The sequence below is a fragment of the Somniosus microcephalus genome, chromosome 22, assembly GCF_052327205.1.
Source record: "Somniosus microcephalus isolate GS21.2 chromosome 22, FLI_Smic_1.0, whole genome shotgun sequence".
Taxonomy (NCBI): domain Eukaryota; kingdom Metazoa; phylum Chordata; class Chondrichthyes; order Squaliformes; family Somniosidae; genus Somniosus; species Somniosus microcephalus.
In genome coordinates this window covers 29,409,906-29,437,056 of record NC_141008.1, presented here as the reverse complement: position 1 = coordinate 29,437,056, position 27,151 = coordinate 29,409,906, and the positions used below count along the sequence as shown (strand labels likewise).

The following is a 27,151-nucleotide window of genomic DNA, read 5'->3' as shown; positions in this document are numbered from 1 at the left end:
TTTTGGACAGAAACTAATAGCTTTGTGTCGGTAAAACTTTAATTTTTCCCTTTTTCCTTTTCTTAAATTGCCTTCACAACCTATTCTCCCAGTCTTACCTCACTTGCGGTTGCATCATGCAGCTCCAACCATCCCCTTTATTTCCCTTTGGGATTACCCGCACCTCTCCTGATTTATCCTCTTCTGCTGCGCCCCACAAACAATCATTATGACGGTCCACTATCACATTGTGGGCCAGCCTCCAATCAGAGCCTAGCACTCCATGCCCTTCCTTCTCCCAATTCATAAGAACACATTCCCACTTCGATTCTAGTCCCCCTACCTTAACTTTTAAAGGTCTTGATACCGCCCCTGCCTTTTGGTTGCCCGTGAAACCGGCTAACACATATGGTGTTCCTGACGACCATGGGGAACTATCAGGACATTCCGAGTGAATCACGCTGCTTGAGGCTCCGGGATCCACTAGACACGTCCTGTTTGTATGTTCTACTTCTACTTTCACATATGGTTGTCCCCAATTGTCGCACCTGAGGGGACACAGGTACTCGGGCTGGGCGCGGCCCCTTCACCTGAGGGGACACAGGTACTCGGACTGGGCGCGGCCCCTTCACCTGAGGGGACACAGGTACTCGGGCTGGGCGCGGCCCCTTCACCTGAGGGGACACAGGTACTCGGACTGGGCGCGGCCCCTTCACCTGAGGGGTCACAGGTACTCGGCTGGGCGCGGTCCCTTCACCTGAGGGGACACAGGTACTCGGGCTGGGCGCGGCCCCTTCACCTGAGGGGACACAGGTACTCGGGCTGTGCGCGGCCCCTTCACCTGAGGGGACACAGGTACTCGGGCTGGGCGCGGCCCCTTCATTGTGATCTTAGTGATGTTTCACTTCCTTTTGCAGCATCCACCTTCCCCATGACCCCTAGTTGTTTCAGGGCTCCCACTAAGGCCAGCCCCGCCTGATCGGTTACTGTTGCCTTTGTCTGCTCTGTAGGCACAGTGGGCCTTGTAATCGGTTCTTCATTTCTATCTTTCCTCGGTCTTCTGCAGTCTCTAATAAAATGTCCCTTTCCTCCACAATTAAAGCATTGCTTATCCTCCATAGGGGGGTAATCTCCTTCCTGTTTCCATCCCCTTGTTTCACATACCTTATCATGTTGTCTCGACTTAATTAGGCCCCTCCCCTACTTCTTCCTGTCTTTCTCTTTCAAAAGCTAGGGTCATTTTCCGCAAGGTCTGTACCTCTGTCTGGTTGCCTTGTGGGTCATACCATGCTTCTGTCACTGCTCTAATATGTGGCAGGCTATTGGCTATTAATGCTCGCAGCCAATGATTCAGGGGCCCTGCTGCAAGGTTAGCTCTAACAAGTATCCCTCCACAGGCCATGTTATATACCGGCCACAATCTTTCTGCATAACTTTCAGGACTCTCCCCGCGTCTTTGCTTAGTTTTGCCCACCTGTTCGAATGGATTACCTGACCCATACCCTAGTGCTATCGGGATTTGGTCTTTAACTTCCTGCAATGTTCCTGTACCCCTTTTTGTGGCGGCTGGTAAGCCACTTAAGACCGATATTGACAGCGTAAATAGTAACATCCTAATGTGTTCTGGTTCATCCCACTCATTTATCGCGGCCGCAGCTGCTACTTCCTGAAACATAATTGTAGGGTCATCGCCCATTTTTAGTTTCCCTAAATCACCCACCATTTCTTTCCATTGCGTGGTGTTATACGGTATGGTATAATCACTCTGAAACGCCCCTCTATTCCCTACTCCTGCAGGGGGACCAAATTTCTGCTGCCTCATAGGATTCATTGGCGGTGGGACCGGAGGTTCCGCTACTTCTGGCGGGAGTCTCACTTCCCCGTATTGTGGCCCATCATCAGACCACTTTCCTTCCCCCTCGATATCCCTTTCCTTTTGGGTCATTAAGCATATTATCCCCTTCTCTACCGATAGACGAGCTTTCAATCGATCAATCTCCTTTCGGCATTTAGTGGGATCAGCTTCTCCTGCTTTCTGTTGCTGCAACACCTTAAATGCTGTTTTTACATTGCTTAACTCTTCCTCAGCCGAGGCTGCCGGCCCATGTTGCTCATGGTTTTCTTTCTCCCATCTATCAGCTCTTCGCCAATACTCCGTCACCTGACACTGCACGTATTCTATGTTACTTTCCCCTTTCACTTTCTCAGCTTGTCTCTGTTCTTTTAATTCCTCTAAATCTTTTAACAAACGGTTCACCACCGCTTCCCTGTCGCTCGCCTTTTGTTTCAGTTGCTCAATCTCTTTCTTATTTTGAACTAATTGTCTGTGATAGACTAACAACCATACCGCTTTATACTATGGCACCTTTCCGAACGGACCTTCCGTCCATTCCTTTGCTTTTTGTACAGGGTCATCGTTCTGCACAATATCTCTAACCCATGGTTTATCTGTATCAAATTTTGAACTAATATATTTTGCTACCAAATCCTCCATACTTCTCACTTTCTTGTCCGGCATTGTTATAAAAATGCTTTTTCCCCTCGAGGTCCCTTCGTGGTCGCCAATTTATGCAGCACTTTCTCTTACTACTGGTCGGACCTCGAGAATTACGAATTAGCTTAACAATGACAGACAAGGATGTGAGCAATAAAATTGGTCTTTTAATCAGACTATAGTTCAAAATTCAAGTGTACATAGAAGCACCTTTGGCAATAAATTCAAAGAACTCCCGGCAATAAATATGCCTGCAACTTATCAATTCAAAGTATATAAAGATGCCCCTTTAATGATTCAAATGTACATAAAAGTACCCTCTTTAACTTTATCTAAGCCCATGTCCAATTCTCATACATACTCCTTCATTCTGGGTGATCGGTCAAAGGAAACTGTGAGTCGAAACATGAACTGGCCAGCGTCCTCACTTCAATCTTCCTCCTGCTCTGTCGTCTCTGTTCTCCTCCTTATCTTTGAAAACTCCCGCCACTGAGTTATAAGGCCTCGTTGATTGTAAATTACTCTCTGCCGCCCTTGGATAGGTCTGCCCACTCCAAACCTTCCCTAATTGGAGTTCCATCCGCATGACACATTCCTCGTTCCTGTGAGATGTATGTTCTCCCCTTCTTGTCCAGGTGGCCTCTCAACTAAAGAAGACACACTGACCACCATTTTGTGTCTTCACAAACAAAGAACACATGCTGATTTCTTACATTTTAAATCCGTCCGTTATCATCTTACAATTCGTTCGCAATTTCGATCTCCACACGGCAGCAGCGGTTTTATTACACTTTTCAGAATCTTACATGACTGACTGTTCTTTTGTCACAGCCAGCTGCCATGCGTTCTCTGGAGTTTTAACAAACCAGTTTTTTCACGTATCTGCACAGGACGATCCCATAACAGGGAAAATACCCTCAGAAAATCCCATAAAGCCCACAAAAAAATATTCTCGACTGAGTCCATTCTTCAAACAGAGACTTTGCGATCTCTTCCCCAGAGGGCTGGGGCACTGCAGTCGGTTCCCCAGAGGGCTGGGGCACTGCAGTCGGTTCCCCAGAGGGCTGGGGTGCTGCAGTCGGTTCGCCAGAGGGCTGGGGCACTGCAGTCGGTTCCCCAGAGGGCTGGGGCACTGCAGTCTGTTCACCAGAGGGCTGGGGCACTGCAGTCTGTTCACCAGAGGGCTGGGGCACTGCAGTCGGTTCCCCAGAGGGCTGGGGCACTGCAGTCGGTTCCCCAGAGGGCTGAGGCACTGCAGTCGGTTCACCAGAGGGCTGAGGCACTGCAGTCGGTTCACCAGAGGGCTGAGGCACTGCAGTCGGTTCACCAGAGGGCTGAGGCACTGCAGTCAGTTCGTCAGAGGGCTGGGACATTGCAGCCGGTTCGTCAGAGGGCTGAGGCACTGCAATCGGTTCGTCAGAGGGCTGGGGCACTGCAGTCAGTTCCCCAGAGGGCTGGGGCACTGCAGTCGGTTCGCCAGAGGACTGGGGCACTGCAGTCTGTTCACCAGAGGGCTGGGGCACTGCAGTTAGGTTGGCCCCCACCCCGATCCTCTCAGCAGGTCTGTCCGCCTTTCCTCTAGGGTGTACAGAAGTGGAGTGTCTCATTGAATAAACTAAAGGAGAAATGGTAATTATTTCAAAACTCTTCACTTTGCTCCCTGAATCTTTCTGATTTCAGTGCTACCTGCATTCCATGAATATTATCCATCGAGATTTGAACTCTCATAACTGCCTAGTGCGTGAGGTAAGCGCCAGCGTAACGTGGGCAAAGGGGTGAGACAGATTTCTGTTGACCGTTTGGGATACACGTGGCGCAGCTTTTCCCACAGAATTATCCTGAATTGTCTTTTGTGCCAGTGCAGCCTGCTGCACAACTGGAAGCGCACAGAATGAATGCACCTTCCCCACAGCCAATCACTGTGTTCCTGGCCAGTGATTAGGGGCCATTGGAGATCCCCGCGCGATGGTGGTCTCCATCAGAGGAGCGGGGGGGGGGAATCCCCGGGTGATGGTGGTCTCCATCAGAGGGGGGGGGGGGAGATCCCCGGGCGATGGTGGTCTCCATCAGAGGGGGCGGGGGGGGGAATCCCCGGGTGATGGTGGTCTCCATCAGAGGGGGGGGGGAGATCCCCGGGCGATGGTGGTCTCCATCAGAGGGGGGGGGGGGGGGGAACCCCCGCGCGATGGTGGTCTCCATCAGAGGAGCGGGGGGGGAATCCCTGGGCGATGGTGGTCTCCATCAGAGGGGGGGGGGAATCCCCGGGTGATGGTGGTCTCCATCAGAGGGGGAGGGGGGAATCCCCGGGTGATGGTGGTCTCCATCAGAGGAGCGGGGGGGGAATCCCCGGGTGATGGTGGTCTCTATCAGAGGAGCGGGGAGGGAATCCCCGGGCGATGGTGGTCTCCATCAGAGGAGCGGGGGGGGAATCCCCGGGTGATGGTGGTCTCTATCAGAGGAGCGGGGAGGGAATCCCCGGGCGATGGTGGTCTCCATCAGAGGGGGAGGGGGGATCCCCGGGCGATGATGGTCTCCATCAGAGGGGGAGGGGGGGAATCCCCGCGCGATGATGGTCTCCATCAGAGGAGCGGGGGGGGAATCCCTGGGCGATGGTGGTCTCCATCAGAGGGGGTGGGGGGGGAATCCCCGGGTGATGGTGGTCTCCATCAGAGGGGGAGGGGGGATCCCCGGGTGATGGTGGTCTCCATCAGAGGAGCGGGGGGGGAATCCCCGGGTGATGGTGGTCTCCATCAGAGGAGCGGGGGGGGAATCCCCGGGCGATGGTGGTCTCCATCAGAGGGGGAGGGGGGATCCCCGGGCGATGATGGTCTCCATCAGAGGGGGAGGGGGGGAATCCCCGCGCGATGATGGTCTCCATCAGAGGGGGAGGGGGAGATCCCCGGGCGATGGTGGTCTCCATCAGAGGGGGAGGGGGGATCCCTGGGCGATGGTGGTCTCCATCAGAGGGGGAGGGGGGATCCCCGGGCGATGGTGGTCTCCATCAGAGGGGGAGTGGGGATCCCCGGGTGATGGTGGTCGCCATCAGAGGGGGAGGGGGAATCTCCGGGCGATGGTGGTCTCCATCAGAGGCGGGGGGGGATCCCCGGTCGATGGTGGTCTCCATCAGAGGAGCGGGGGGGGGAATCCCCGGGCGATGGTGGTCTCCATCAGAGGGGGAGGGGGGATCCCCGGGCGATGGTGGTCTCCATCAGAGGGGGAGGGGGGATCCCCGGGCGATGGTGGTCTCCATCAGAGGGGGAGGGGGGAATCCCCGGGCGATGGTGGTCGCCATCAGAGGGGGAGGGGGAATCTCCGGGCGATGGTGGTCGCCATCAGAGGGGGAGGGGGAATCCCCGGGCGATGATGGTCTCCATCAGAGGGGGGAGGGGAGATCCCTGGGCGATGGTGGTCTCCATCAGAGGGGGAGGGGGGATCCGCGGGCGATGGTGGTCTCCATCAGAGGAGCGGGGGGGGGAATCCCCGGGCGATGGTGGTCTCCATCAGAGGGGGAGGGGGGATCCCCGGGCGATGGTGGTCTCCATCAGAGGGGGAGGGGGGATCCCCGGGCGATGGTGGTCTCCATCAGAGGGGGAGGGGGGATCCCTGGGCGATGATGGTCTCCATCAGAGGGGGAGGGGGGATCCCCGGGCGATGGTGGTCTCCATCAGAAGGGGGAGGGGAGATCCCCGGGCGATGGTGGTCTCCATCAGAGGGGGAGGGGGGATCCCCGGGCGATGATGGTCTCCATCAGAAGGGGGAGGGGAGATCCCCGGGCGATGGCGGTTTCAGTCAGCGGGTGGGGGTCCTGAGAGATTGAGGTTGCGGGGGGGCCCCGTGCGATGGCAGACCCTGTCGTTTGGGGGGAGGGGGTGTCCTGGGCGATGGCAGCTCCTGTTTAAGGGGGGGTGGGGTTGTCCTGGGCAATGGCCGTTTCTGTTGGGGGTACCGGTCTCTCTGAGGGGGGGCGCCGGGTGTCCTGGCCAACGGTCTCTGTTGGGAGTAGCGGGGTGGGCGGATGAGGGGTCCTGGGTGACAGAGCTGTTGGGAGTAGCGGGGTGGGGGGAGGGGTCCTGGGCGACGGAGCTGTTGGGAGTAGTGGGGTGGTGGGGGAGGGGTCCTGGGCGACGGAGCTGTTGGGAGTAGCGGGGTTGGGGGGGGGGGGAAGGGGTCCTGGGCGACACAGCTGTTGGGAGTAGTGGGGTGGGGGGGGGGGGGAGGGGTCCTGGGCGATGGAGCTGTTGGGAGTAGCGGGGTGGGGGGGAGGTGTCCTGGGTGACAGAGCTGTTGTGGGGGGTTGTCCTGACGATGGCGGTCCCTGTCAGATTGTGCACGTGGGCTTTCCCCTCAATTTCTGTCTTGTATTTCAGAATAAAACTGTCGTGGTGGCAGACTTTGGATTGTCTCGACTAATGGTTGATGATGTAAAGCAGACAGACAATCAGTCACCAGGAAACCTGGCCACCATGAGGAAGCCAGACAGGAAGAAGCGCTACACTGTGGTGGGAAATCCTTACTGGATGGCTCCGGAAATGATTAACGGTGAGCATGTAACGGGGGAAATATCTTTTCCCCAATTATTCATTCATCTCTCCTCAGGGTGCTCAGTGTTGCTGAGATTACACCATGGAAACCGCATTTTCCTGTCCACGGATCCATTCTTCATATGTGAGCATGGAAGTGAACATCAGCAAGCCATTCAGCAGCACAGGACATGATCCTTTCCTCGTGTAACCTCCACAAGTGAGCGCCTTCCAGCAGGAGCTCAGTGGATCGTGCTCGGGAATGAGCATCTCCCAGCCGATTTATTTTTTCTTTTCCACTTCCGTGCATCGGGGTGCTGCTGCCATTCAGCACAGACGGGATCAAACCTGGAGCTTTCTAGTCCGGTGGCTCAGTACTACATCTGACCGTAGCTTTACCCAGTGGGCCTCGGAGCAACTGGGTGGAACCTTTTCACACAGCACAATGACCTGGGTTTTAAAATGATCGTCTAGTATTGGCCAGGAGCAGGTGTCGACACTGCATCTTGAACAAGGATGGCTCAATTTAATTTGATCAAATCACCGTTCTGGAGAAGAGACTCATCCCTACTGTCTGGCCAAGGTTACAGACCACAAATTTGGTGTCCCGTGTGGTGACCCATGGTGGAAAGTTGCTCCTGGTTTTGGGTCACCCATGTGTAAAGTTAAATATGTGCTATCCAGGTGCCCTGAGAGTCTCTAACACCAGCATCTCTGAACCAATTGCAGACAGTTCAACCTTGCACTAATGATTTTTGACTACAGGCAGAGCATGGGAAGAGCACCAGTCTGTGTGTATATGAGTCAGACAGAAGGTGATGCTCAATTAGTTCTATTCAATATAGCATATTAGTGCTTCCATGTACTTGCTTTTGCTAGTGAAAGCTGTCCAGCATTCAGCACTGCTCTCTCGTGCTCGCTGGTCCTCCATGTTACTTTCTGATATTTGCAGTACTGTTTGACGCTCAGCGGTACTCTCTGGTCCTCAGTGATAGAACATAAGAACATAGAAATAGGAGCAGGAGTAGGCCATACGGCCCCTCGAGCCTGCTCCGCCATTCAATAAGATCATGGCTGATCTTCGACCTCAACTCCACTTTCCTGCCGGATCCCCATGTCCCTTAATCCCCCTAGAGTCCAAAAGTGTATCTATCTCAGCCTTGAATATACTCAGTGACTGAGCATTAACAGCCCTTTGGGGTAAAGAATTCCAAAGATTCACAACTCTGAGTGAAGTGATTCCTCCTCATCTCAGTCTTAAATGGCCTACCCCTTATCCTGAGACTATGCCCACTAGTTCTAGACACTCCAGCCAGGGGAAACATCCTCTCAGCATCTACCCTGTCAATCCCCCTCAGAATCTTGTATGTTTCAATGAGATCACCTCTCATTCTTCTAAACTCCAGAGAGTATAGGCCCAATCTATTCAATCTCTCCTCATAGGACAGCCCTCTCATCCCAGGGATCAATCTAGTAAACCTTCATTGCACTGTCTCTAAGGCAAGCATATCCTTCCTCAGATAAGGAGACCAAAACTGTGCACAGTACTCCAGGTGTGGTCTCACCAAAGCCCTGTATAATTGTAGTAAGACTTCCTTACCCTTAGGGCTGGATTTTCCCGAAGCTGTTGGGAAGGAGGCGGGACTTCAATTTTGGGGTTTTTGACCCTCCCACATCGACGTCTGGCCAATCTGCTCGATTTTCCCTTGATTGACCGTGTTGAGCCCGCCCAGCGGGCTCAGCAAGCCAATTAAGGGCCACCCGGCAACAGGTGACGTCACAGACTGCAATTTCATCTGTCAAGATTCCTTGACAGCACGGTGGCATAGTGGTTAGCACTGTTGCCTCACAGCGCCAGGGACCCGGGTTCGAATCCGGCCTCGGGTGACTGTCTGTGTGGAGTTTGCACATTCTCCCTGTGTTTGTGTGGGTTTCCTTCGGGTGCCCCGGTTTCCTCCCACAGTCCAAAGATGTGCGAGTTAGGTTGATTGGCTATGATAAATTGACCCTTAGTGTTAGGGGGATTAAATACGTGGGGTTACAGGGATAGGGTGGGATATGTGTTGGTGCAGGGGTTACGGGGATTGGGTGGGATATGTGTCGGTGCAGGCTCGATGGGCCGAAATGGCCTCTATCTGCACTGTGGGATTTCTGTGATTCTGTGACCGATGAAATATCAGTGTTTCAGAGCTGTTTGAAGCTGTGAAACACTGACAGTCTGAGTTCTAAGATGAGTTCTTCGCAGACTCATTTAGAAATCTCAGCAGCACTCAAAGCTGCAGGCTGTCACTTTTCACAGATCGCAGCCGCTCAGCTTTGAGTTCCGGCTGAGTGATGGGCTCCCGACGGCTACAGGAAGAAAGGCTGTTAAGATAAGTACAGGTAATTTAAACTTCTTTACACACTTACCTTTGCACTCATGCACCCATCACTCACCTGAGCCCCGACATCGCGACCCCTCCAACTCCTTCAACCCGAGAGCCTGCCTGCTCTACCTGGCGTGGTTTGGAGCCATCGGGAAACCTAGTCGAAACCCCTGAAAATAGGGATTAGGCTAAAAACTGCCTGTTAACTACCTGTTAACAGGCAGTTAATTGGCACTAATCCCTTCCCGCCTGGTTTCGGCGGGTCCCAGTGCGGAGCGGCTACCCGCCGCCCCTGAAACTTGCGTGGGGCGGGGTTTTGGGCGGGATGGTGTCGGGACCCCCAAATTCGGGATTTCCCCCCGCCCCCCCCCCCCCCTCCACACCTGAAAACCCGCCCGACGGCTGGGAGAAAATCGGGGCCTTATACTCCAACCCCCTTGCAATAAAGGCCATCATGCCATTTGCCTTCCTAATGGACACCTACATTTCTGTGAACACCAATATTTAATCGTTTCTCACCATTTGAAAAATATTCTGTTTTCTATTCTTCCTACCAAAGTGAATAACCTCATATTTCCCTACATGATACATCTGCCACTCACTTAACCTGTCTATATCCCTTTGCAGGCTCTTTGTGTCCTCCTCACAGCTTGCTTTCCCACCTAACTTTTTGTATTGTCAGCAAACTTGGATACATTACACTCGGTCCCTTCATCTAGGTTATTAATATAAATTGTAAATAGCTGAGGCCCCAACACTGACCCTACTAGTTACAGCCTGCCAACCGGAAAATGACCTGTTTATCCTTAATCTCTGTTTTCTGTCTGTTAACCAATCCTCTATCCACGCTAATATATTACCCCCAACCCCATGAGCCCTTATCTTGCATAACAACCTTTTATGTGACACCTTATCGAATGCCTTTTGGAAATCCAAATATACTACATCCAATGGTTCCCCTTTATCTACCCTGCTAGTTATATCCTCAAAAAACTCTAATACATTTGTTAAACACGATTTCCTTTTCATAAAACCATGTTGACTCTGCCTAATCATGTTATGATTTTCTAAATGCCCTGTTGCCACTTCCTTAATACAGGAAACTTTGTGCTATCTGGCACCGACGGGACCGAGCTGTTGCTGTTCCATCAAAACTGCCGGACAAACCAGCGCTAGTGTTGAAGCATACGGAGCTTTTCAGTTCCGTATCTGGCAACAAACACTGTTGCTTAGCAACAGTTTCTAAACAGTCGGCCGTACCTTGGAAGCGTCTCTGTAGCTTAGCAACAGCTTCAGAGAGACTTTGCAGAGCCTGACTGTTGAAAAAAAAGCCACGAGAAGAAAAAAAACCTAACAAAACGGCTCCTGATTTTTGCCGGTGGATCGAGCATTCCGGACAATTAACCTCCGGATAAACCAAAGTTTCCTGTAATAGATTCCAGCATTTTCCCGGCAGCTGATGTTAGGCTAACTGACCTGTAGTTCCGTTTTCTCTCTCCCCTCCTTTCTTGAATAATGGGGTTACATTTGTGATCTTCCAATCCGCTGGGACCGTTCTACAACATAGGGAATTTTGGAAGATCACAACCAATGCATCCAAAATCTCTGCAGCCACCTCTTTTAGAACCCTAGGATGTAGGCCATCAGGTCCAGGGGATTTGTGTTATTTTAATCCCATTAGTTTCTCAAGTACTTTTTCTCTACTGATCTTGATTACTTTTAGTTCCTCACTCTCAGTAGCCCCTTGATTTCTCACTATTTTTGGTGTGCATTTTGTGTCTTCTACTGTGAAGACAGACACAAAATATTTGTTTAAAGTCTCTGCCAACCCTTATTCCCCATTTATAATTTCACCTGTCTCGGCCTCTAAGGGACCAACGCTTACTTTTGGTACTTTCTTCCTTTTTACATACTTGTAGAAGCTCTTACAATCTGTGTTTATATTTCTTGATAGTACTCTCTGGTACTTGGTGGTACTCTCTGTTCACTGGCATTCTCTGGTAGTGATCTTCACTGATCTATTTTTATTTTCTCAGGAAAAAGATATGACGAGAAAGTTGACATCTTTTCATTTGGGATTATGCTGTGTGAGGTAAGACATTAAACTGAGTAGCTCTTGATTGCTTGTAAAGAGATTAAAGACAAGGAACCCACCTTCATGGTAGTTTTCCAATCCATCGGCTCTGTAAATTCAGTCATGCGGTGGAGAATTCCTACCAGATTGTGGCATTGTTTCACAGTATTTCACCTCCATTTTGATTGTAGCTCACTCCATTGTCTGTGTTGTCACTAAGATTATGTTGTGTATTGGTACTGTAGCAGGGTAATTTGAGGCACAGGCTGATGAGGGCCCTGATCCCAGAGAACCTCCCCTTTAAAAGATAATTGCACTTGGAGTGGGAGGTGACTTTCCCCAGGCAGCGAGGTTCAAGGGAGTAAAAAGCGCTGAAAGACTTGCTGTGTGGTCTTGCTTTGCGTTATGTGCATTAGAAAAAGATGTTTGGAACTTGGATTTTTCAACAGCTTCTGTTTGTAGGGAAAAGGAGGCTCCAAGATGATAGGACCTTGTAATGTACCAATATATTTTGAGAAAAGTTTCCTTCTGCCAGTTGTGTGCTGCTTTGTAATGCTTTAACTAACCTTAATCCAGAGACAGACCTGTACCCACCACTACTTCACACTGGCATGGATAGAGGATTGGCTCTCTAACAGAAGGCAGAGAGTTGGGATAAATGGTTCATTCTCAGACTGGCAATCAGTAACTAGTGGTGTTCCGCAGGGGTCAGTGCTGGGTCCCCAACTCTTTACAATCTATATTAACGATTTGGAGGAGGGGACCGAGTGTAACATATCAAAGTTTGCAGATGATACTAAGATGGGGGGGAAAGTAGTGAGTGAGGAGGACATAAAAAACCTTCAAGGGGACATAGACAGGCTAAGTAAGTGGGCAGAGATTTGGCAGATGGAATACAATACTGGAAAGTGTGAGGTTATGCACTTTGGCAGGAAAAATCATAGAGCAAGTTATTATCTTAATGGCAAGAAACTGGAAAATACTGAAGTACAAAGGGATCTGGGGGTCCTGGTGCACGAAACTCAAAAGGTTAGTATGCAGGTGCAGCAAGTGATTAAGAAGGCCAATGGAATGTTGGCTTTCATTGCTAGGGGGATAGAATATAAAAATAGGGAGGTATTGCTTCAGTTGTACAAGGTATTGTTGAGACCGCACCTGGAATACTGCGTACAGTTTTGGTGTCCATACTTAAGAAAGGACATACTTGCTCTCGAGTCAGTACAAAGAAGGTTCACTCGGTTAATCCTGGGGATGAGGGGATGGACATATGAGGAGAGGTTGAGTAGATTGGGACTCTACTCATTGGAGTTCAGAAGAATGAGAGGCGATCTTATTGAAACATATAAGATTGTGAAGGGGTTGGATCGGGTGGATGCAGGGAAGATGTTCCCGATGATGGGTGAAACTAGAACTAGGGGGCATAGTCTTAGAATAAGGGGCTGCTCTTTCAAAACTGAGATGAGGAGGAACTACTTCACTCAGAGGGTGGTAGGTCCATGGAATGTGCTGCCCCAAAAAACTGTAGAAGCTACATCATTACATAAATTTAAAACAGAAATAGACAGTTTCCTAGAAGTAAAGGGAATTAAGGGTTACGGGGAGCGGGCAGGAATTTGGACATGAGTCTAGGTTCGGATCGGTCATGGCCCTGTGGGTAGCGGAGCGGGCCCAGGGGCCGCGTAGCCTGATCCTGCTCCTATTTCATGTGTCTAATTCTGTTAGATTCAGGAGATGATTCTGTGATAGTAGATTGGCGGTTAGGATCAGATCAGCCATGATCTTATTGAATGGCGGAGCAGGCTCGAGGGGCCGATCGGCCTACTCCTGCTCCTATTTCTTATGTTCTTATGTTCTTAGTGTGATACAGCTCAAAATGGTCTCACAAACCAAATTTGAAAGGGTTTCATCTAAACTAGCCAGGGGTTTCCTACAGTTCAAATGAACGCAACGCAGATGAGATCAGCTCCACCCACTATTGCACGAGAGCGAAATCCTTGACCGCGTTGGTTATGAAGAGGTAAATTGTTCCTGAAACTTATGCACCACATATCCTGTCTTTAGTTATTACACACTATAAGGCTCACAAGGACAGCTGTACAAGGAGCTCTGTTTTAGAGGTCAAGGGGTCGATTTTCCTGGAGCCTTCAGGCAGGGTTTCAGGCGTGTGGGGGGGGGTGGGGAAATCCCGAATTCGGGGGTCCCGACACCATCCCGCCCTAAACCCCCCTCCACGCAAGTTTCAGAGGAAGCGGGTACCCGCCCCGCGCTGGGACCCGCCGACCCGAGGCGGGAAGGGATTAGTGCCAATTAACTGCCTGTTAACAGGCAGTTTTTAGCCTAATCCCTATTTTGAGGGGTGTCGTGTGGGATTCCTGACGGCTCCAAACCACGCCAGGTTAGAGCAGGCGGGCCGTCGGGTTGAAGGACTTGGAGGGGTTGTGATGTCGGTGTTCAGGTGAGTGATGGGTGCATGAGTGCAAAGGTAAGTGTGTTTGGTGTGTCTGAAGAACTTTTACTTACCTGTACTTACCTTAACAGCCTTTCTTCCTCTAGGCGTCGGGAGCCCATCATTCAGCCGGCAGTGAAAGCTGAATGATTGCAATCTGTCAAAAGTGACAGCCTTCAGCTTTGAGTGCTGCTGAGAGTTCTAACTGAGTCTGTGTAGAAGGACTCAGGTTAGAACTCAGACTGTCAGTGTTTGACAGCTTCAAATAGCTGTGAAACACTGAGATTTCATCTGTCGGGACGCCCTGACAGATGAAATTTCAGTCTGTGACGTCACCTGTTGCCGGGTGGCCCTTAATTGGCCTGCTGAGCCCGCTGGGCGGGCTCAACAAGGTCAATCAAGGGAAAGTCGCGTGGATTGGCCAAACATCGATGTAGGCGGGACTAAAACCCGAAAGTTGTAGTCCCGTCTCCTTCCCGACAGCTGGAGGAAAATCGACCCCCAAGTCTCTGTACAGTGTGTTCCACTGTACTGATGGACGAGTCTGTGATGAAGCCAGTGTGCTGAAGGCATAATGTACCCAGAATTATGAACTGATTCTCTCCTGTATGACAAGGGCATGGGCTCACTGAGGGCATCAGCTTCCTTTCTAATTTGTTGATGCTTTTACTTTCAGCTGATTGGTAGAGTAAATGCAGACCCAGATTACCTGCCCAGAACAACAGATTTTGGTCTGAATGTCCCGGTTTTCTTGGATCGATACTGTCCCGAAGAATGTCCAGCTGCCTTCTTTCCCATTGCAGTCATGTGCTGCGACCTGGATCCTGAAAAGAGGTGAGTCTGTCACAGAATAATTTGAGAGTAAGGGTTTGGGCGGAGCTGAGGGTTGAGGTGTAAGGGTTTGGGCGGAGCTGAGGGTTGAGGTGTAAGGGTTTGGGTGGAGCTGAGGGTTGAGGTGTAAGGGTTTGGGTGGAGCTGAGGGTTGAGGTGTAAGGGTTTGGGTGGAGCTGAGGGTTGAGGTGTAAGGGTTTGGGTGGAGCTGAGGGTTGAGGTGTAAGGGTTTGGGTGGAGCTGAGGGTTGAGGTGTAAGGGTTTGGGTGGAGCTGAGGGTTGAGGTGTAAGGGTTTGGGTGGAGCTGAGGGTTGAGGTGTAAGGGTTTGGGTGGAGCTGAGGGTTGAGGTGTAAGGGTTTGGGTGGAGCTGAGGGTTGAGGTGTAAGGGTTTGAGTGGAGCTGAGGGTTGAGGTGTAAGGGTTTGGGTGGAGCTGAGGGTTGAGGTGTAAGGGTTTGGGTGGAGCTGAGGGTTGAGGTGTAAGGGTTTGGGTGGAGCTGAGGGTTGAGGTGTAAGGGTTTGGGTGGAGTTGAGGGTTGAGGTCTAAAGGTTTGGGTGGAGCTGAGGGTTGAGGTGTAAGGGTTTGGGTGGAGCTGAGGGTTGAGGTGTAAGGGTTTGGGTGGAGCTGAGGGTTGAGGTGTAAGGGTTTGGGTGGAGCTGAGGGTTGAGGTGTAAGGGTTTGGGTGGAGCTGAGGGTTGAGGTGTAAGGGTTTGGGTGGAGCTGAGGGTTGAGGTGTAAGGGTTTGGGTGGAGTTGAGGGTTGAGGTCTAAAGGTTTGGGTGGAGCTGAGGGTTGAGGTGTAAGGGTTTGGGTGGAGCTGAGGGTTGAGGTGTAAGGGTTTGGGTGGAGCTGAGGGTTGAGGTGTAAGGGTTTGGGTGGAGTTGAGGGTTGAGGTGTAAGGGTTTGGGTAGAGTTGAGGGTTGAGGCGTAAGGGTTTGGGTGGAGTTGAGGGTTGAGGTGTAAGGGCTTTTTTTGGTGATGTTGAGGTTTGAAGTATGAGGTGGAAGGTTTTGGGATGGATAGATTTGGGCTGAGGTTGGAGATGGAAAGATTTGAATGGGTTGAAGTTGGGATGGAAGGGTTTGAATAGGTAAAGTTGGGGGTGGAAAAGATTGAATGGTGCTGCAGTTAGCTGGAAGGTGCTAAGGATTAAGGTGCAAGGGTTTGAATAGAGCCCAACCTGGGAAGATTTTGGATGACACCATGCTTTGGTGCATATGAATGTGAATGACACTGCAATTGGGGTGCCTGGGTTTGGATGACACTGCTGTTGGAGTGCCTGGGTTTGGTTGACACTGCTGTTGGACTGCCTGGGTTTGGTTTGGCACTGACGTTGGCTGGAAGGGCATGAGTGGTGCTTGGGGTGAAAGGGCTTGTATGCAGCACCAAAGTTTAATATGGAACAGTTTGGCTGGCACTGCAGTTAGGAACATAGGAATTGCTAGACAAAAGAGACCAAGGTCTATCTAGTTTGCTTTCTGCCATCCTGGTAGTTGCATGATACAACACTTATGGAGTTATTGACTAATCATAGCAATTAGTCTACAACAGACCCAGAATTGACAGCTGGGGTAGAAGGAATTGAGTGGAACTGTTTGGGTGGTGCTGAGGTGTGGCTTTCTCGGGTGCTGGGTGTTGTAGGGACTATGGTTAGTTTTGTTGGTATTTCTGGTTGCTTGCCCATCTCAGTGCCTCTGACCATTTAAAATTAACATCATTTTTAGCTCATTTTCTTTAATTTAATCCCCAACTTGGACCTGTTGGGCTAAATGGCATATTTCTGTGCTGTAAATACTTCGTAATACTAACTTGCACAATAGTGTACATGGAGAAGTTTTTACAATGAATATGTTTGGCTAATTTTTGCATTCATGAGCACAACCTTGTGTCGAACTCTTGGAATTAAGCGCAGTGAGTTTTGGGGGGAAAATGTAGTTTAATTTCCCCCTTCTACTTCCTCTCATTGGTTCATCTCTTCCCTCAATCTGTCAGGGAATGGTTTGAACCTCAATATTCCAGTGACCACTTCCATATTATAGGGCACACAGATTAGCAACTCCCAGGACTTGCTTAATGAGGACAGGCAGGTTTGAAAGTTTTGCTAACAAATGCAAATAAGGGGGGAGGAGTTTGACAGGCACCCAAGGCTGGGGTCCCCTCCTTCCGTGAGTCAGAAGGTTTGAGTGTTGGTGAATTAATTTCAAACCATATATTTGTTGAACTGTAGCATTTGAACTGCATTTTCACGACGTCTTCCAGAGCCCACTGCGTTGCCACGGTAACTGGCCCATCACACTGGTGCTGATGCTCTTGTTTCTTTTCCGCAGGCCATCCTTTATGAAGCTGGAGCAGTGGCTGTTAGCCCTGAAACTGCACCTGGAGATGCACCTCACTCTCACCTCTGACCTGGAACAGATCAATCATTCCTTCTTCCAGAATCATTCAAGAAGCAAAGAGACACTTCTGGAAACCATGTGAGCTGGCCCTACTGAGCAGGAGGCTGAACCATTACAGTGTAACCTACAAGCATGCTGATGTTCAGCTGGCCACCTTCACGTAACCACACATTTCACCTGCATACTGGGCACAATCAGACCTGCAAGTACACAACTGTGCTGTTTATAACCCTGCAGGATGACCCTTCAGCTTTAACATTTCACCGAACAGCAAGACTCAACTAATGTAAATAACTGGCCACATCCAGTTGGACACAGAAACGACATATATACAGTATATAGGATATTGGTATAAGTGGCTATTTCCACAGGGGTGTTCTTGGAACCTCAGTGCCCAGGGCACCTGACACGAGATTTGTAGATAAGTGAATCCTGCATTTACTGTCAGGACAGAGTTGCTGCTCAAACTCTGGAGACAGGAAAAACCTGCTTTGGGGTACTGTGTGAAAGACATTTGGGCAGTGCCACCCAGCTCCTAGTAGGCATGGACCCACAGTAGAAAAATGCCTCTAACTTGGCAATTTCACTAATAGAGCGGCCACAGGATGGCTGGTATGAGAATTGGAAAGTTGCCACGCTGTGCGATAGGAGGTGCTGTTTAGGTTGGGGCAGAGTAGAGGGGAGTTTTACCCTGCATCTAATGAGTGCTGTGCTTGAGCTGGGTATGCACGATACTGACAGCGTGTACCTGAAATGAAAGCATTCCATTCCAGGCACTAACATCCCTTGTCTCGATGAGGACAAAATTAGAAACTGGCATTAAGCATCCCGCAGGGAGACAAACTGCTTGTAGTTCATCCCAATTTGGAAACATTGACGATTGAGGGACAACAACCACAGCTGAAGTTTTAAACAGCAATTACGTCCCATGACTTAGATAAGTTGTTTAATCTGAGGAGAGGAGCATATAGTGATAACTTGTTACTTTATCAGGGTCTGTAGCTGTGCAACATGTAGTAAGGAGCTGCTTAATTAAGGTTAAGACTCTTTAATGGAATGAAAAATCTATTATCTGCTTAAAGTAGGTATCTGTTGAATGAAGGATTTTCAAAATGGTGACTCCAGTATCGAGTTAGGAGCTCCGAGTTTGGATTATTGTACCTCAGTGAGTCACTCTATCGGACCTCTTCACTTGGAGTGTTCACTCAGATTGAGCCCCTCCTGACCTGACCCACTCATAGCCTCTTCAACCTCCCTAGCTTCACCCAGTCTCCCCATTTACACACTGTCTGTTCAACCTCTCCGGCCTTGGCTCACCATCCCCATTGACAGTAACCCACCATTTTTGAACAGAAGTGCAAAGCACCTCATCATCTGACAGTCCAGCTTATACATTACCACCGTATTTGAACCACAGATTTACTTGACTTCTTTCCTATTACTTGTTTTCAGGAGAGCTCCATGCTAGTCTCTCTTCCCTTTTCTTCAGTCTCTATCACACACATTTGGCCATTTTTTAGTGTTACGTATTAATCTTGTTCTATGCATGATACTTTCTGCTCCAAGAATCTCAGTTCCTGACCCTCTTCTACCCTTAGCGTCTCAACCATTTTTATTAGCCTGGAACCTTCTTTGCAATCTTAACCATAGGTTGTAGGATTTCCGAGATGTAGGCTTTGAGTTGGTGGCTAGTTAATATAGTACCAGTTGCACTTAATTTCTAGCACTCGATATTCCTCCCCTTTCTCTCTCTTCCTCCCCCCCCCCCCCAATAAGATGACCCACGTCACCCCACTTCTCCCATTCTCTAAAACATCTCATGACACCTCATGGCATGGCACCCCTTGGAGAGTTTGAAATTAAGTTGGTCTCTGATCTAAGTATTGTGTATCCACCTAAATCAGTGTCATTTTAATCATTGTTGCACCATCCAACATGCAGCTACTGCTTTTCCTTAAGCCTTAGGTTTGGGTTGTGGCCCTCCAGGAGCCGGGATGCACAAACTCCTGGGAAAGGTTCATCTGCTTCTCGCTGGCTGTTCTACTCTGTGAACTCTAATTAGATTCGGCCCTGAATTTCTGCAGGACCAGCAGCACACTATGTCAGCCGGGACTGCAGTGTGACCATTGGGAAATGGGTTGAGCAACCGGCTCCCAGCCCAGGCCTGAATACACCGGCTCCCAGCCCAGGCCTGAATACACCGGCTCCCAGCCCAGGCCTGAATACACCGACTCCCAGCCCAGGCCTGAATACACCGACTCCCAGCCCAGGCCTGATTACACCGGCTCCCAGCCCAGGCCTGATTACACCGGCTCCCAGCCCAGGCCTGAATACACCGGCTCCCAGCCCAGGCCTGAATACACCGGCTCCCAGCCCAGGCCTGAATACACCGGCTCCCAGCCCAGGCCTGAATACACCGACTCCCAGCCCAGGCCTGAATACACCGACTCCCAGCCCAGGCCTGAATACACCGACTCCCAGCCCAGGCCTGAATACACTGGCTCCCAGCCCAGGCCTGATTACACCGGCTCCCAGCCCAGGCCTGAATACACCGGCTCCCAGCCCAGGCCTGAATACACCGGCTCCCAGCCCAGGCCATGCGTTTCCATCAGAACCTGGTTGGGACAGAACCTCCACCTGCCCCAAACATGGCTCATGATGTCAGTGGGATTGGGATGAGGGAATTCCCAAGTCAGGCATTTCATTGGCTGCAGGCTAATAGCCAAGTAACCTGGACACCGGGATGAACTCTGCGATCAGGTCTGTTCAGTGGCACAAGTGGTGCCTACCTAGGGTTCGAGCCTGGGTTCCGGCATAAAGCCCCAGCAGAACAATGCCGGGCAGTCTTCAAATATTTTTACGGACGATGGCCATGCCTGCAGCACGAATGGCTGCCTATCATCACTTCTCACACACACTCGCACACCATTTCCAACGACTAGAATTCACTTTTGTTTTCTGTTCTTCATTCCCTGTGATTGATAGTTCTGGTCTGTAATTTGCATAATTCCTGCTTTTCATAGACTATTTGGGATTGTATGTTCACTTCTCTTTCTCTACATCAGATTTACATCTACATTATTGTAGATTGTCTGCTATTTTTGAGCTTCCAGGCTAACTGTTTTCTGCCCTCTCCCTGTGTTCTATCTATCCTGTTCACATCACAAAGGAGAGTCACTATTACTGGGTACCAGGCACTTTCACCAGTCATAGTTGGCACAAGACTGGAAGTTACATTTCAAGAACTGGGTGATGTAATGTCTGAAATGCTCTTTCACCTCTGGAACCTGGGTTCTAACCCACCCCAGACTGAGGAGTTGAAAATCTCATCTCTGCCCAAATACATCCTTTTTGCCAACACAATCTCAATCCTACAGCACAAAACTGCCCCGAATGATAATCTCACCCTCGAATGGCCAGTGCATGAATTGGAAAAATGACACAGTAGTGCATTTGGGTGAGGCGTTCTCGGCTGAGGCACACGGTGGGAAAAGTGCAGAGGGAGCTTTACTCTTCATCTAACCCACGTTGTACCTGACCTGTGAGCGCTTGATGCTGACACTTGTTAGCCAAAATGGAAAGTGTTCCATTCCCAGCACTAACATCCCCTTATCATTCCGAGATGCAATTCCACTCAAGCTTCCTGTCTCTCTTTGATTCTTCAGATGATGAAATGGTTACAGCATCATATTCTCCTTAGAACTTGCTTACATTAGTCAATCCTGGGCCACCCATCCGCAGAGAAATTCCAGACCATGCACTTTGTATCAGACCTGCTGAATATTAGACTTCTTAATATGAAGATTAATGTGAGCATTTTAATCATAGTTCTTTCAGCTCCCTCCTGTTCACAACCCAACAGAGCAGTGGACTTGAATATGACCGATCCAATCAAATCACATATAGGGATGCTTACTAAACCTAAGGCAGACTTCCAGACGCCCATGGGCTTAGTGCCAGTATACTGTGATTTGAACTATCGGAAGCTCTGTTGACTTTAGAAGGATTTACAGCTTATGTAAATTAAAAAGGCTGTTCAGAGAGTGACTTTTCATCCTGAGTTAGTAAAATAAAGTTGTGGCTTGAGTCCTATGTAGAGCTTACCTGCGAGGTGGAGAGTCACCACTCTACTTTTACAAAGACAAGGAAAGAAAAGATTGACATCTCCACTTGCCCCCCTCCTCCCTGACATGCTGGCCTGACCAAACAGTTTACATTGTGGTCTGTCAACTGATACTTGGAAAATTCAAATCCGGTATTCCAAGCACTGCTGTCTTATTCAAGAAATTAAAAGTTGTGCATCGACCATGAGTAAGGGGTTTGAGTTAAATATCTACAGGAAACTTTGATATCCGGCACCGACGGGACCGAGCTGTTGCCGTCCCATCAAAACTGCCGGACAAACCAGCGCTAATGTTGAAACATACGGAGCTTCTGGCAACAAACCCTGTTGCTTAGCAACAACTTCTAAACAGTCGGCCGTACCTTGCAAGCGTCTCTGTAGCTTAGCAACAGCTTCAGCGAGACCTTGCAGAGCCTGACTGGTGAAAAAAAAGCAACGAAAAGAAAAAAAAAACTAACGAAACTGCTCCTGATTTTTGCCGGTGGATCGAGCATTCCGGACAGTTAACCTCCGGATAAACCAAAGTTTCCTGTAAGTATCTTTGTTCAATAGCAACCCCATGTTAGTCCTGCAGGAACATCATTAAAATCACACAGCTCAGTGCTACCTTGTCTATACTAACATGAGTGTACTGTGTCAAAACTCTGGAGACTTTCAGCATCAACTGCCTGACAGCAGATGTGGGGCTCCCGTGAGGTTAGCATTTGTAACTGTGGTAGGCTCCTCTGATGCTTGGCCTTAACCACTTTGCTGCACTTAGTGTCAGCCGCCTGATAATGACACATAGCAACAGCCACTTGTAATTATATCCATGCAACTGTCTTCAGTAAGTTTGAAGGCTAACGTTGCAATGCATGCTGTGTAGTATCCAAATCATCTCGCTCTAAAATATTCACCAGTTCACAAACGGCAAGAGGAAAGGAATAAGCTGAAGTAGTTGTCTTTACAGATTACTAGCAGTAAGGTGCATTGGATTCTTGCTTTGGCATTCTGGTTTAAATGTGTTTTAGATGTTAGTTTTTGATGGAGACAGAGTTGCAATTACTCAGTGAGTTAAATGCAGCTTGTGTTGTGATAATGAGCCGATTGGACCAGTTTCATTCCCTAGGTGTGTGCCTCGTTAGCTGAGATCCACTGGGTAGGGTGGGGGGGATAAATCAGCTTAGGATCTTACTTCTGAACACCATCCACTGACTGATGCTGGCAAATTCACCTGTGTGGCCATCAAGTGAAGACCGGATCAAGCTGGTCACTTAAATGAATTAAAGGAGGTTTGCCTGCACCTGAGGATCGATGGTCCAGAATGTCAATGTTTTCATGAGACGAGGAAATTGGGGGGGGGGGAGTTGACGAGTTGCCATGGCACAGTACTCTGTGATGGTTTCAGTACCCACCACATTACACACTGAGGGAGCTAGGCACTAAACTGCAGTTTGGTAGAGCCTACTTGTTGCCGTTTTATGCAGTTGCAGACTATAAAACTCCCTAAAGCAAGCTTGGAGCCTCCCAGAGTTTTACAAACAGCTCTCACGGTTCGAATATAGTTTTATGTTTTTGAATGCAAACTTCCAGCCTTAAGTTTTATGGATTTGGCTATAGTGAAAAGAAAGATGACACTGAGAGAACAAGGGCCTCATTCTTATGAAGTGTGTGTCTCAACCATCAATTACTTCAGAAACTCTTAACACATTTGAATATTGTACACATTCAAATTACTTAACAATACATATAACTCTATAAAATGGCTGAGTCGGTAAATGCATTGGTATGGTACTGAGCCATACAGACGAGGAAGATCCCAGATTCGATCCATGATCTGTGCTGCATTAGAGGCAAGACATTACAATTGGCCTCAGTGCTCCTGGTTTAGGAACGGTGAACAAATGGAGCAAGGTTCCTGCCCCTGATTTCCATCCAGTAGCCCCGACTGAAAAGTGCACATATGTGGACTGTAGTTGGCACAGGATTGAGCTCGGTTGCAGTGTCAGCGATGGTTAAATAGCCTGGTGACATTCATTGCCAGGATTCAACCGTGAAGATTGGCAGCTTGGGCTGCTGGTGGATGTAGAAGCGTTCCTCAGCAACACTCGGCACCTTCAGTCGTCAAGAGAGAAACTTCAGTAAAAATGGAGGAATGTTACCTGCCATATGATAATGGTATCAATTTTGTACTTAAACTTTACACAATTGTATTGTACAGTGCCATGCCCAAACAAAAGGCACGAGTTGTTATTAATAGGATAATTATGTGCAAATTATATTCATTGTAAGCATGTAGGTCTAAACCAAGTGACACCAAAACCTCTGCCGTCACAAGAGTGTTCGGGACCATGTGTTGTCACTGAAAAAACCTGCAATGCAAACCTGTGAGACTCATCACACTAAGTTAACCTGTGCCTTGTTTAGTCAAAGCTGCCAAGGACCACTGGTTGGCTTGTGTTGTTTGTGAACTCAAAACATGCATTTTCTAACATTGTTAATTTATTGTTCCTGTGGATTCAGTCACATCATTCCAGTGTTTAATTCTTCATGTTTATATTTTGAAACTCAAGCTGTGAACATAGTGCACTTTACACACAGGAGGGTGGCTATGACAGCAAGTCTGTAAAGTATTGTAACGGGGAAATGGAATAAAACCAGCTTCATCTCAGCCAGAAACTCTGTCGCCTTCTTGTACATTCTGTAAAAATACAGAGAATCTCCAATAAAGGCTGAGGGGTACTAACCAGGCAGAGTTCCTGCTCCTGATCACTGTGCAATGACTCCTGCTGGAAATCAAGTGTGTGAACATGGGTGAGGGTGTGATATGCCCAAGGTTAAATATGCTGCCAACAATCATTGATTAGATTGTACATGAGGATTTTGCTGAGGTAATCTTCAATTGATCAGCAAGCATGGAACTGTAGCCCATGAAGGAGAACATCAACAGGAAAGGAATGAGAAAGGGCTTATTCTCTATTAGAAATTTTGGTAGACATTCTCCGATGATAATTGGGGACTGGTGGTGCATGCAGTTAGACTGACCTTTCTGCTCTTTCCTCTGCGACCTTGGTCAAAATTGAGCCCGGACCAATGGGATAAAAGTCTCCTCTGTCTTCTGAATGAAGGGTCAAGTGACACATCAAATGAGTGGTGCTGTCTCAATCAAGTACTGGGTCAGCATTGGCCCACAGCACAAACCTGTTCTTAATTGGCAATCTCAGAGACTGCAGGAAAGCTGTCACATTGGACCAGTAGGTAGAGCGTGCTATTTTGAGGTCTGAGCTGAGGGGCAGAGTAGAAGGAGAATTAACCATGCTGTGCTTGAGCTGGATGCTTAACACTGACATGGGGTATCCAAAATGGAAAGTGTTCAATTCCCTGGCTTTACACTACATTTGGCTCTGCTATATGTGACCTGAACACGCATTGAGAGCTTTGCATCGAAGGGGCCAGAACAAAAATGGCCACAGTAATAAACAAACAGTGCAGACACACCAAGATCCTTTATTAAGATTCAACACGTATGATTAAACAGCATCCTCTGCTGGAGAAAAACCAAGGCACCACTGAAACGATGGAGGGGAATTGTATCAAAGTGGTTTCCTCTCCCCCATTGAGCTATTAGAAAAATTCATGAGTTAACATTTATAAAGAAATCAAACCCATAACATTAACAGTGATAAGGAGTTAATGATTTATTTATAACTACTAGATCTCTTACACTAATGGAAAAGTCAGATCTATTGCTGTATAAAGAAGTGGGCATAGTGTGCTTTTGGTGATATAAAAGACTTGCATTTATATCGCGGTTTTCACAACCTCACCAAAGCGCTTTACAGCCAATAAAGTACTTTTAAAATATAGTAACTGTTGTAATGTAGGAAATACGGCAGCCAATTTGTCACATCAAGGTACCACAAGCACAAGGTGATAATGACCAGTTCATCTGTTTTAGTGATGTTAGTTGAGGGTTAAATATTGGCCAGCACACCAGGAAGAACTCCCCATGTCTTCTTTGAAATAGTGCCGCGGGATCTTTTACATCCACCCGAGAGGGCAGACAGAGCCTCAGTTTAACGTCTCATCTGAAACACAGCACCACTGACAGTGCCACACTTTCTCAGCACTGCACTGGAGTGTCCGTCTAGATTTTGTGCTCAAGTTCCTGGAGTGGGACTTGAACCCACGACCTCTGAGCCACAGCTGACACCTAGAGTGAGAGGATACACCATTGTGACAATTTGGGAGATGGTGTGGGATTGTTTACTGAACTGGGGTAGTGAAGTGATATGATGTGCTGTGGGGTACTGAGTAGTTTGATGGAAGTAGTGAGTATTTAAATGAGGAAAGTATTGAGGATTGGGGGGAGGGTAGTTGAGGCAGAGTGCTAAGTAGTGAAGTAATAGGGAGGGGTACAGAGTACATGAGGGATGGGGGTAGTAGGCAATCAAGATGAGTGACATGGGGAAGTTGAATTTGTTTAGGGAAAATTCATAATTGTGGAGGTAGAAGTTAGTATTTGGAGGAAGGGTAGTGGATATGTGTGGAATGATATGGTGAGAGGGTGCGTAATGAGTACTGGAGAGGTAATACGTGTGGATGGTGTCTAATGAGCCTGGGGGTAATGGATGTTATGGGGCTGGTGGGTATTTGGTTGGTGGAAGCAGATTGCAGACTGGGAAACAGGTAAGGGTAGCAGTTTGAAATAGATGCAGATGGAGAACAGTAGAGTTGGAGGGAGGAATGGCTATGGAGGATGAGAGAGTGAGACGCACCTAACTGAAGTGTAGAGAGTGAAGAACCAAAGTGAACACAGGCAGCCATGAAGAAACGGAGAGCGGACAGGGCTAAAATGGGAGGTAATAAATCCATAAATGGAAGCGATGGAATAAATGAGGGAAAAAAGGAGGAAGGGAACTGGATGGAAATGAGGAATGGATGAGGAGCAGAGACATAGTGAGGCTGAAGACGTTTGAGAGAATAAGCTTTCCTGGAAAGAAAATAAAACAAGCCTTTGGAAGGAGCACACCCAGGCTTTGCAAGAAGTAATTAATTAAATAAATCAGGGTTAAAAAAGAAACAAAGCAAAAAAAAGAAATTCAAAATTATATCAACTTTAAAAAGATGAAACTTGAATTATATGGATTCTTGCTGTGAATTAATTAAATGAAAGCAGCTTCAGTGAGAAATTTGTGGGCTTACCACAAGAATTAAATAAATGGAGGCTCAAAAAGAAGGAATTCAAAGTTAGACATTTAAAAAGATATTTAAAGGATTACAAAACATCTTACAGTTAGTGACAGGTCAGCCAACCGTGGATGGAGTTAGGAGATGGATTTTGCAATGCAGCAGCTCCACTGAGCGTTGGGAGGCCCGCTGCTTTGTAATGGTAAGTACGGAAAGCAAGTCGCAGTTCAAAAAAAACTTAGGCCTTGGAAAAAGTACTTCTAGATTTTACCCCAGCCGTCACAAAACCATGACACAGGAAATGAGTGCGCCAAACAGGACGTGCATGCTAGGGACAATACCACATTCAATAATGAAATAAAAATGATTGTCATTAGGTTTGAACCTTGCATAAAAGTTCATAAAAAATGAGTAGAAATATATTTGGAGATTTTTAAGAGAAAATTTGTAGAGCCTCAATAAAGATCATTTAATGGAGACTCATGTGACTGATCCAGCTAGAGATTGGTGAGACACAGGAAATTATGAGCTGTCGAGGATTTAGAATGGCAAACAGATGAAAACAAAGTGCCAGTAATGAGGGAAATTAGCTAATAACATATACCGAAAAACAGTCATTAATCAGGAGGCAGCATCCTCCAGCATTCAATTAATGCAACGCTGTTTATCTGCAGCCCGCCACTCGATACAATCGCATCCCTGGCAATGAAGCTGACAATCACCATCAGCGTTTCATTGTAAAAGAAAGGTTTCT

The 27,151-nt window shown here is 48.5% G+C and overlaps 1 protein-coding gene across 1 annotated transcript in view; it reads left to right on the top strand.

The window, feature by feature from the left end:
- The window catches only part of limk1a (LIM domain kinase 1a), an 83,183-nt gene extending 59,305 nt beyond the window's left edge, over positions 1-23,878 (top strand). The window contains exons 12-16 of the mRNA XM_085964356.1: positions 4,154-4,219; positions 6,841-7,012; positions 11,396-11,451; positions 14,556-14,713; positions 17,037-23,878. Coding sequence (XP_085820482.1) covers positions 4,154-4,219; positions 6,841-7,012; positions 11,396-11,451; positions 14,556-14,713; positions 17,037-17,187 — 603 coding nt within the window. The 3' untranslated portion in view covers positions 17,188-23,878. The remainder of the gene's footprint in view (positions 1-4,153; positions 4,220-6,840; positions 7,013-11,395; positions 11,452-14,555; positions 14,714-17,036) is intronic.
- The last annotated feature ends 3,273 nt before the right edge of the window (positions 23,879-27,151 follow it).